Genomic DNA, 12,471 nt, shown 5'->3' on the forward strand with positions numbered 1-12,471 from the left:
TTGGACTGCTTTTTGTGAATTGCTCCAACTCTGAGAGCTCCTAGGCTATCCTGGAACAGCGACCACCATCCTACATCGCACCGCTCAGCTACCAGCGCTGCCTCATCAGGGGACCCACACACCAACCCGAGATCTCTGGCACCAGTCTCCTTCTCCCTGGATTACTCCCTGGGCCTGCGGCGTACTCAGCTGTTCAGGTCCCCAGAATGACTACCAGAAACAATCTGTACTATACCTGCTGCTTGTTCTTACACTCTCTTTTTGTTCTTATGTAGCGAGCAACGCCTCTCATTCACCCCGGGAGACAGTAGTCCAGTCAACCCAGTGTGCCCAGCTGCCCCAAGATCAGCGGACGAGACCGGCTCTGTTTTGTTTGTTATTTTAGGAGCATTAAATACGTTTTCTTTTCTACCTGGGTTCGAATCTGCATTTTTACTGGGTCCTAAACAACTCACACACAGCTTAACGTAACATGAAACAGCGCAAGTCAACTGCAAGTCCAACAAAGGACAGCTTACTAAGTTGCAGGAAATGTCAAAATGAGCATAATAACAATGGGATAATCACCTTTATTGGCCAAGTATGTTACACACAAGGAATTTGTTTCCGGTACAGAACCAATGGCAGCCATCTACGGCGCCACCTCAACCGACGGCTCTAACATCGGGGGGCAACGGGGGGGTTCAGTGTCTTGCCCAAGGACACTTCGGCACGTGGACTGCAAGCACCAAGATTCAAACCTTCAACCTTCTGATTGGGAGACAACTGCTCTACCCACCGCACCAATATCACCTCTACATGCTCAAGCAAAGCAAAAGTGAGGGCTATTGGACGGCCAGTTTCTCTAACCAAACATGGAACCACTCAGCGGGTCACACGCCTAGCTTGCCTTCAGCTTGACAAACATCTTGCTAGCAGTTTTGCTAACGTTTTACATTAACACTCAACTCTGGTTAACGCTAGGTAACCTAGCCCACCTGACCTAATTAGCTAACAAGCTAGCCATACTTTTGTAGTATTACAATTAACCACAACCTTACCTTCATAAGCCATTTATTTTTTGTAGAAGTATTTATATCCCTTCTCCAGCTTCGAGACCTTAGTGACTGAATGTTTTTCTACAATCGCACATGTGTTGGTTATTGCAAGTAGATTCCACAAGTTGTCCCCCACAAACTCACCCACAAACTGTCCACACTAGGTCTGCACCCCGCCCCATGTGACTGGCTCCTGGACTTTCTGACTGGCAGGCCCCAGATTGTCAGGATTGGCAATAGGATTTCAGCCAGCATTGTTACAAACACTGGCACCCCACAGGGATGTGTCCTCAGTCCCATACTCTACACCCTGTTCACCCACAACTGTGTCGCCTCCCACAAAGACAACATCATTCCAAGTTGTCAAACTGGTGGTCCTCGGCCCATCTTTGCTCCTAAAGGGCTCGGCCTTTCCTGGATGGCACTGTTGTACCGAGTAGTGATGCGGTCACCTGCTGACATCACCTGTTTCACATGGAATCCTCATTTCTTTGTTTTACCTCATTACTGGCCCTGAAATGCATCTGCCCTGACTTGGCTGGACTGTGCTGCAGCATCAGGATTGAAGAGTTTACTTTGAACAGAGAATAAAACTGATGAGGTATCACATCAGAGAATGTGCTGCTGGACTGTTTTCAATGTAACACAGGACACAGATGATTTATAATCACTATTTTAGGTTTTATTTTTGACTTTACACAAAGTCCCAACTTTTTCTGATTTGGGGTTATACATGTATGAATAATAACCTGTTATGTATCACACACATAGTATGTGTTCATATAGTACATTTAAGTGTTCATGCAAATATATTTCCATATACTGTACATACATCTGCACAGTAATGACGGTAACCATGCTAATGACGCATCTGCTGCTGTGGGCATCCACTGACTGAAGTTTAAAGAAGGCAGAGGCGGAAGATCACCAGGACTCCACTGCTAAACAGCTGAGGAGTTTATTACCAGGAAATATGTCATGTACTGTCGACCTGTACTGTTTACATTCTCAGTTTGCACATGCATAATTGCACATTGACTGTTGACTGCTGCACATGCTGCTCCCATGCAGCATACATTCTTTGTTATATTCTTATATATTTTTTATCATATTGCTGCATTTGCCGCTTAAAGTGCCTTAGATTTTGTGTTACTTATTTATCTACTTTATATTTCATTTGTATTTTGTGGCATTCATGTGAATTGCAAAGTAAGAATTTCATTGTACAGGGAAACACGTTTCCTAACTGTGCATATGACAAATAAACACTTTGAACTTTGAACTAGAGGCCTATTTGCTCCCTATCTGTACAATGTCCACAAAAACGTTCAATTATTTTGTGTTTGTGTAACATACTTTGTTTCCAGATTTTATGCACACATTCAAAACCGTTTTTAGAGGTGCAAACCTTTTTTTTACACACATATAAAATGTTTTTACAGTTACAAAGCTTTTCCTACACACAGGCTATTCAAAATGTTTGAGAAGCTCATATGTGTGACCCTGCACTGAGCCCATACTGAAAATAAATGCCTCATTATTTGTCCAGCAATTATGTCAGGTCCCCATGTCGCAGTACAGACATGACCAATTAACTGTGCCAAGCTATAATGAAATAGAGGGATTATGGCAAAAGAGATGGGATAGAATGAAAAAGTAGAAAGAAAGGGTGTTAGAGGGGGCTAATAAGGAGGAGTGAGTGAGGGATAGTCTGTGAGTAATAAGATAATAAAGGGGGATAGAATCTGGCTTTGGAAATGAGGGGAAAAAACAGGTAAGGGGGATGTAAAGGAGCGGATTTATTTTATTTTATTTTTCTTTATGGATGTATGATCATGTTTTGTATTGATCCTTCTCTTGACCGACGTATGGCTAAAACATGCTAATGCGCAGTGAAATTTATGCTAATGCTGCTTCACTGACTGAGAAGGGAGAAGAAATTAATCTTTATTGACATCTCAATAATTCTCCCTTGCATTATATGACGTGTTTTGATGAAACAGGCCTGCATACAATCAATATTCTCCAGCTTGGAGTAATGTGACACTAAGTCAATAGCCGTAGGAAAGAATACAGTGCTCTAGTTCATCTTGGCATTGGTCCATGTTTACTTCAAACTGACTGAGATTATTGAGCACTGAAGGAACACCCACTATCTGGGCAAGTCAAAATAACTCATCACCTATGATATGGTCCCCAGTCTGTCTCGAAGTACATATAGTCATGTTTTTTTATTATCATCACAAGGGGATTTTAAATCATCTCTGCCAAATGGGTGCCACAATAGAAAAATAGAAGATGATTATGATACCAAATGACAAGATGTAAGAAAAGGCAGATTATGTGTCAATGAAATATTGCTGGGCCTTTAAAATGTATTCTGAGTCCATCATCTAACAACTATGCAGAAAGAGAAGCTGTAAAAACTGTGGAGATATAATTTATTCTGCCTGCTGCAATACAAAAAAGAACCCACATAATCTTCTACTGAAACTTCAGTGAATGTATCTAGGGGGTGTGATTCGAAAATATCTGCTCTACCCAGACACAGAGACCTCCCAATCCAAGACTCTCTATTTAATTGGACAAAGAAAGTGAGAGGAAAGGAGCCAGGGGACAAGGCAAAGGGCAGATGAGGTAGAATCTAGGATCTGAGCATATTTTTTTCCCCTGGAAAACAGGATTTTTGGCTCCAGTGCCTGCAGATATGAGTGGAGCTCATATTAATTAGTGGGCATGAGAGACAATATGGGGAGCTTTAGTGTTGCAAGTTATTGATATAACTCCACTGTGGATTGCAATTTTTAATTTAACTGTGACTAATCGTGCAAACTTGCAAGTCTGAGAGCAAATCAACCTTGTTGTAATGGTAGCTTTTGAGAAATTAAATCTGATTTGGAATCATGCTGCTGCTGCATTTTTTGGTATTTCTCTAGACAGATGTGTAATTTAAATCAGATTTTTCACAGCTATATTTGGCAAACTGCTTTAGAATAGTGGGCTTTAACTCATAGTAGCAGCTTCAATTCTGGTGAGGAACGTAGCAACTAAAGGAACGTTAGAAATAGATTAACTATGGGTAGCTTCTCCAAAGTTTCAATATTTCACCAGGTGCCAGTGGCTATAAAGATAAAAGACAGCATTACAAAACAATACATTTTTACAAACAGTGTTACACTAAATGTTCTCAGCCTTCCGAGGCAAAGCACGTAATGCAGCTTAAACCTTAAACAAAAACATCTAATCAGAGTGATTTTCATGAACGTTCAACAATTCCTGCCTACAAGCACACTGAGCACATTAAGAGAAATGTTCAACAGTAGTGTACATCTGGGAGTACGGTGTACTTATCTGAAGCAGATAGGCTTTGGTGCCACTTTATCAACTAGAAATATTATTGCTATAACTGCTAAAAAAAACTACATGAAGCTGTGGTAATGATTATCAGAGTGAGAGATGGTCATAACTGTGACAAACAGTGAAATTGAATGTGTTTGTCTCATGCAATTACTTGCCTGGAGACTGTGTGTTTATGAGTTGGCATAGAACCTCATGGAAGAACAATTTACTTCAAGTCCACTGGGATAAACTAAACTCAACACAAAGAGTCAGGAGATCAGGTCACATTTCTTAAATAATTTAATTGCAAAAGGGTCTTTTAAAAATATTTCTACAAGAATGCATCATCGTTTTCTTGTAATTTGTTGTGTATGTCTGCTCCATTAAATACATCTCAATGCTTGTCAGAGAGGAATTAACAATTGCATTTCTCAGTGCCTCATTCTGCCCCCCTTTCAGGTCACTATACATATATAGTATTCTGTGAAACATTTCGCTTCCTTGTATAAAAAGTGGGGTTAAAAGAAAATACCAAGAGCACTGAGCCTGTCAGACAAAAGGACAAAACTGTATATATTTATTTGAAATAGACAACTGAAGAAAAAAGAAAGTTCTAAGTGATGGGGTTTCAGGGAGGATGTGAGGTGATGATCTCTGGAGGATATACAATAAGGAAAGAAAGTGGGGAGGAATGAAAAAAAAAGGAAAGAAAGTGGGGAGGAAGGCCGGGCTACTTGGCACACAAAGAGGTAATCACATCCGACAAAGCCTAGAGTCTGCTGATCAAAATGTTTCTGTATACAATAACAATCCTTTTATTCCACACACAGACAAACAGTCCATTATAATTTCAACAGTCTGCAGTCAGGGGAGTGAACAAAAAACACATGAGAGCAAGTCCTTTTCCTCTCTGTGAATGCTAAATATTAAACCCTGCCACAAATGTGTGAAAACTCACTTAAAGATTAATTGTTGCAGTTGATGTGGTGGTAGGTTAATCACTTTAAGATGTGCAAGAGTGCCAGTTGAGCTCATCACTCACACCTGGGTGACTTTGGTGGACATAACTTCAGACCTCAGCACATCAATAGTTCGTGCAACCTCCAAAGTGCTGCCAATTTTTATGAGTGGGCATGTCTGCCATCTGATTGTGTTTAGTCCTGATATGTCCCACTTAATCTATTTTTATGCTCATCAACTGTGTCATGTTTGGTGCCACGTGCAAGTTTGCAGCTGATTGACAGACTGAACCGAGTGGAGGAAGAGGGGGTAACATTTTACCAGGAAATGTAGAGCAAAGTGGGCTTTTGTTTGCATTAATTCTTCCATTCCATCGCTTCAATTTTCAATCAAAATGCTATTTTACTTTGGAGAAACAAAACAATTCTGCAGAATGATATAAAAAAAGGTTTGCTCATCTAACAGGTACTTTCAACACGTTCTCATTATATTAGCAAATCTTGTTGAAACCAGCACTTCTGATCCATCACATCACAAATCAGGCCTGACACTTTAATGGGAGTCATTCAAAAAATTTGAGACTTATTTCCTGTGTAGTTTAAGCAACTGCTAAATTACAACTTGACTATGCACCACAACTGTTTCAGGTTAGTAAGCCCTTTACAGTGTGTACTAGCACTGGTGTGGAATAAGATGAAACAATATAAAATAAGAAACACATTGTCTTGCATAATATTCTCCATGGCTTTTGAAGAGATTCGAAGGGAAGCTGACAAAACTAATATGGCAAGACACACCGCATGTCCACTAACATCATGCTATAATTACACACTTAACTAATAATATTCACATATTGCGTTGATCAGCTCCAACCCAAACAATGGAGACTGTCTGGAAGATCACACCACTGATGCTGCCCCGTCCCTTAATCCACTACCTTCAAACACCCTTTTGTGGGAAGTGCAAATTGTATGGTCTCCTTGACACAGCTGCTATCATTTAGAATGAGGGGGCCTGCAGATTTTGACTGTCTACATTCCAGGGCTGTTGATCCGGCACTGTACTAATAATGCAGCAGCCTGAGCTGAGACAGGATGATTGCAGGCCAGACAGGAAATGAAGAGAGATAATGGTAGGTCAGCTCACCATATGTCTGTCCTCACTGCGTGTCCATATCCTTGCACTGCCAGATTGGCCATTGTATTAATCAACCTGACAGATAAAGACTAATAGGTTTTTTAGTGACAGCTCTGGGCTCTCTGATGAGGATCCTGATGCTGAGAGAGGGCAAACTGTAGGTCCAGTGATGGGGCTCCGCTTCTGGGGCGATTGAAATGATTGGCAGGTCGGCTGAATCATCTCTGGATCGTCTCTCTAATGGCTCCTTAAGAGTCCTGCATAAGAAGGGCTGGGTGAATCCCACTGGTGGAGGTGATGGCAAATAAGTCAAATAAAACATAAGTAAATTATAGAGTTGCATTTGAACGGTTTGCAGGAGGTTTTGAATTGAAAAAGAATGTTCCTGGAAAATAATTAGCAACAGCTCGGTGCTTCACAAATGCTGAGAATGAGAATGTATCTGCGAAGCTCAGTATCCAGTTCAGGTGGTACACACAAACTGGAACACACTTACACTGACTACAATGGACAAAGAGTAAAAGGGTGGCATGTTATTAGCAGCTGTCTACCCACATGTCTCCCTTCTGACGTTCCCCTCTTCACTCTCTTCCTCTCTGATTTGGTTAATCTCACTCTGAATCAAGCATTTCACAACAACACTTCCATTTTGTCAAAACACAATTTTTCTTTTGTTATTTAGCATATTTTTGTTACAAAACATTTACAGGCTGTTTAGAACAACAACAAAAATACAATATCCAATTTATATGCTTTTTTTTTTGTTTGTTTAATCATCATAAATTCATTGGGTGAATCCTCTTGGAGTTTCTCTTCCTTCTGATTGTTCCAAGTCCACTGCCCTACATGGCCTATAGTCCATCTGGGTACTGGTGGGGAGTGAGTGTTGGGGGGGCGAGGTACAAATAAATACACAGGGCAGGATGTCAAGAAATTAAAACAAGATTTTTGATTAATTCTAACTCCAGATAATAGTAAGTAGAAAGTAAAGTGTCCATCATGGTTTCTCTCAGTTTCTGCGTGATGCATATATATATATATATATAATTTTATATATATATGTGTGTATGTGTGTGTGTGTGTGTGTGTGTGTGTTTATGTCCAAAGTTCATTTTTTGGATTCAATAAAAAAGGTTTAACAGCTGTCCACAGAATATAGCATAATTGTTTCAGATATATTTGCTCCTTGTCATGATTCAGTTCATGCGTTAATTCTCCATGGTGGCAAATAGCGGAAGCTGTATTGTACAGTATACTTGTGTGCAACTTGATACATCCACGCAACCAGGCACGCTTAAACACACGTACACTGTCACCCATGTACACGCACACACAAAAGGCCAAGTGGTCTTTCTGTAGTGTTGTCACAGTCCTTGTTTCCCCTTTATCGCATAAAGTGTCCAGTGGGGGTACTTAGCATTGACCAGGCCATTTTGAAACCAAAAATCTCATAGAAATGTGTATGAAAGCCAAAAAAAGAGAAGAACTTTAAAAAACATGTAATGTGGACAAACAAAAACAAAGCAATTTTTTGTGTAAAAACACATTTGATGAGCAGGTGACTCCAAGCTGCAAAACTATCCTGAGTCACTTCAGGTCAAATGAAGAGGTCATCCGCTGACCTAGTGTGGATTCAACTGCCACAACAAGTGTCCAAAAATGTAACTGCTCTCCTTTGTCCACTTCCTGCCATCCTCCTCACCTTTGACCTCAACCTGTTACATTTCTTTCTCCAGCAAGTGCCCTTTAGATAACACCTTCAATATGAAGATGGAGAACAACACATACATGTTAAAACAACCTCTATCAGGGAAAGAATTGTCCTCTATCTTATGTACCTGAAACACCACTGTATTTTGTTTCTTATATGTGTGAACACTGGTTCACTTTTTTCCATATGAGGGTGTCCATTCTTTACTATGTATTATATCCATTAGAGCTGGGCTGAGGGGTCAATGGAAGGGGTTCTTGCATCAGGAACAAAATGTGATATTTCAGTTACAGAGCTAAGGTCAATATCACTAAAACACATATGCATGCAAACCACAGCTCACACCAGAGCTGGTGAGGCACGCACGGGGTATAAGGAGGTTAGTTCTTTCTCCTCTTCCAAAAACACACAAATTCTGATTGGATGGAAAAAGCAACAATGACAAGTAACAGAAAAGCAGGAGCAGGAAATAGAAGTGGTGATGAAATAAAGAAAAAAAATAAATCAGAGGCACTGCAAGCCAGTTCCACAGCATCTAATTGTCAGAGATGGGTCAGGCAGCTAGGGTTTTCCAGTGGCTCCCTCTGGCACAGTTTTTCCCCCTTTTCCTGTTTGGCTGTCCTTTGACTGCATGGGTCTGTGTGTCCTGTCACTCACACCTGGACAGGAAGCGTTTGGTTCATCTGTAGTCTCATGTCCTGAATGCTACCAAGAATCTTCTTTTGATGGCCAGCCAATGTCACCCCTATCCGCAGCAAGTCCCTGTAGAGTGAAAACAAAGGAGGAAAAATAAGAACAGGTGGTTCAGTCATGAGGCACAAAAGCAGACAAACATCACGAGTCATGAGGCACAAAAGCAGACAAACACCACATATCTGAAGCGATAGTGCAAATTTTACTTTTCGCCCACAAGTAAACACACACTCCACCAGGTGGGAACAGGGAAGGCAAGCACCTTGGCAATCACCCATATAATGGCTTGCAAAGGGTATGTCAACAAAACCCATCCAGCTATAGCAAATGATAGTCTTAATGCAGCATACCTCTGTTCCCTGGCAGGTGGGCAAGCGGATGGGAGTCAAAGAGACATAATGTGATAGTTAATGATTAAAGAGCAAACTTAGCTACTGTTCAGTAGCTTGCAGACTTCACAGAGTCCACATCATCCTGCCACTTAGCTATAATACAGGGAAGCACAAGAGGTTTTTGTAAGATATTAGACAGATAGACTTGCTTAGTATCCTGTCATTCATACTTATAATGGGTCTGTGTGTCCGTAGACCAGTTTTAAAGCCGCATTAACTAACTCCTCCCTGTAATTTTTGACTGTTATGGGCAAAGTACAAAGGTACAAAACTGAAATGCTCACGTTAGCTTGTTAATGATGATATACATGTTAGCCAGCTACAGTACTTGCGTATCTAACAGGAAGAAAGCCACATTTGTTAATGTATCTTTAAGTTGGCCACAGTTCTCATTCTTCCGTACCTAAAAACTACAGCAAATAAGACTGTAAATTATTTTAATCAATGCTCACACAGGCTACTAGCAGTGTGATCTTAGAGTAAGTAGAGGGCCTAAATCTCAAATTGAAGGTGCAGTGAGAAAATGTGAAGATGTTGACATATAGTTGACTTAACAAGACCATTAAAATGGCCACCTGCTTTGGGCGTCATTACTCAGACAGCATAATCTAAAATGTAATCATCATAGCCATGTTGGTTTAACAGCGTACAATAATATCATGAGAACTTTTCTTTTCCACTTGCTTGTTTGATTTCCCCAGCTGACATCTGAGGAGAGAGCAGTGATTAGCTGACTGTTGGGACTCTGGAATCGTCTACGTCCTTCTTACAATCTAATATTACACACAGATAGCATACATTCTGCTTGTCTCAATGACTTTGTGGCGCTATCACTTTGAATGTAGAAGTGCGCACCTAAATCCACACATGAACAAACATACACACACACACACACACACACACAGTATGTGAATATGCACACAAACTCTCCCATGCTGCTCAACCATCCCTTCCAAAGCCAAATAAAGGTGTACCACCACAATTTCACAAAAAAGTGTTTTTTTTATATTTCACCATCCCCATCAGCACAGCAATGGAGAATGAAATGATAATAAATGGGCACTATTAGAGGAATTACTGGCTATTAGGGCAACAGAGAGCCACAGTACTCCACACCTGTCAGCCTGGCCAAATTGAAACAAATTACCCCCACTTCCATTGCCTATTATGCAGCTAATGAGGATGATTTATTTATCATTATAATCTTAATTCGTTTATTTGATCATCACTGGCCTCCAATTTCCATGACTTCTATTACATCATTTCCTGTCTGTAAACACAGTCAAAGGTAGGTCAGTTATCAAGGTCAACTGGAGATTGTAGTTAAGATCTTTCTGAAAAATTGCACTACAGTATATCCTATTTGTTTGCTTCTGAAGTCAGTGACTGCTGCTAGTCCACCCCCCGCCCCCCAAATTCTATTGTGAGCTTATCCTGAATGAACCGAAGTCTAACTTCTTCCTACTCTGTTCAAGCATGTACTAGGTATAAGCAAATTGAAAATATGTTTGTGGATATGTCTGGAATTATGTGTGGTTACATACTGACTGTTGTTACATGTTTGAAAGAATAAATAAATAGAAATAGAAACAATTACATACCAAGTCAAAGGAAAAGCATAAATTTTGTGTTTTCTTATTTCCTATTTCTACATAATTTTTCTCTTGCCAAGTGGTGTTGCCAGAAAATCCTGCATGTTTGTTTTTAAAACCATTATTCTTTCTACATGATAATAATATTGAAACACATAATAGTAAAATATCACCTTCAAGGCACAATTTATTTTCATAGAACAAATGTATTTCTGAAATGTCTGCTAAATGTGCCAGTAGAGTAAAATATACTTTTTTTTACATCAAACCTGTTACATGTTATTTGATGTCTGAGCATAGCCCACTTTTACACACTTCATGTTTAATTTAGCCATGAGACTATTTTCTCTCCCTCAAGGTCAACATGTATAACGCTAATTTGTCATTGAAACTCAGCCTAGTCCATCACTTGAGGCCTGATAAGCTGAATCCACTGCCTCTCCACTCACTCTGCTGTCATCTGGGCCACCAGGTCAAAGGAAGCGAATCCGGCATTGATGAAGTTGTCACGGTAACGGCTCATCTTGATGGCATCCAGCCAGTCCCCCACAGTGGTGAAAGTGGTATAGTCTGGCACACAGCGGTCAAGCAAGGGCTGGGATACCCTACATGGGGGAGGGAAAGGAGGCAGGAGAAAGAGAAACAGAGAGAGACACAGAGGGTTAAGGTCGTCACTCTATCGCCTCTGACAGGCAACCTCACCCCTAAACGCCTCCCGCTGAGCACCACCTCTCCATTTCTCCACCTCTCCTCCTCTCTTCTCCTCCACATGTAAGGAGTTGTGTACAGGGGGTGGGGGTGGGAGTGAGGCACTTTTCTGACTGTGAAGAGACTGGCTGGAGGCTTGGGGGCTGGATGCTGGCGCTGCAGCTGATAAGGCAAGCTCATATGATCAGCAGATTCAGCATCAGAATCAGAATCAGCAGATTCTGATTCTGATATGTGTTCATAAAGTCCATGTGAAATATGGTCTTGATTGATAACTACTACATTGTAATTTACAATGAATCAGATCATATTTATGTTAAGAAACTATAATAATTTGCTATTGTTAGTCATAGTAACCAAGTGTGCAGAATGTGCCTCATGCATAGAGTTGAACATATGACAAAGCCTCATACACACAAACACACCTATGGCTCCTTTGTAAATGTCTATGCTATCTTGTCTTTCATGTTATGTTCTCTGTGCTGTAACTATTTTGTGTTGCAATTTTAAAAAAAAGGTGTCTCATGAAACACTGGAAATATCTGAATATCTCTCTTCCCATTCGTTGGTTCCTGTACTTGTTGTTGTACTGAGATGTCCCCCTTGTTGCACGGTGACTGACAAGACTGAAACAAATCCAGACTGAGCGACTGTACTGAGTTGCGCTGTCAAACCACCTACAAATGTGGTTTAAATCTGATCTGGGACGATTGGATTACATGGTCAGCTCAAATCAGATTTGAACTGCCTGTATGAGCATACAGTAGCTTAACTAGTAGACTGAAAGCCATATGCTTTATATTATGTAATTATATTTAAAGTACAATCTCTTAAGGTGTCTTTTAATTTATATGCATATGTTCTTCACCAAAGGATGTGTGCAACATAATCCCACATTTGGG

General features: G+C 40.5%; 1 protein-coding gene across 1 annotated transcript in view; it reads right to left on the reverse strand.

Annotated features, from left to right (window-relative positions):
- Positions 1-5,080: 5,080 nt before the first annotated feature.
- The window catches only part of ephb3b (eph receptor B3b), a 62,513-nt gene continuing 55,122 nt past the window's right edge, over positions 5,081-12,471 (reverse strand). Inside the window, exons 16-17 of the mRNA XM_020596858.1 lie at positions 11,311-11,466; positions 5,081-8,946 (exon numbers count right to left, since the gene is read on the reverse strand). Coding sequence (XP_020452514.1) covers positions 8,838-8,946; positions 11,311-11,466 — 265 coding nt within the window. The 3' untranslated portion in view covers positions 5,081-8,837. The remainder of the gene's footprint in view (positions 8,947-11,310; positions 11,467-12,471) is intronic.

The sequence above is a fragment of the Monopterus albus genome, unplaced genomic scaffold (genome assembly GCF_001952655.1).
Source record: "Monopterus albus unplaced genomic scaffold, M_albus_1.0 scaffold31.1, whole genome shotgun sequence".
Taxonomy (NCBI): domain Eukaryota; kingdom Metazoa; phylum Chordata; class Actinopteri; order Synbranchiformes; family Synbranchidae; genus Monopterus; species Monopterus albus.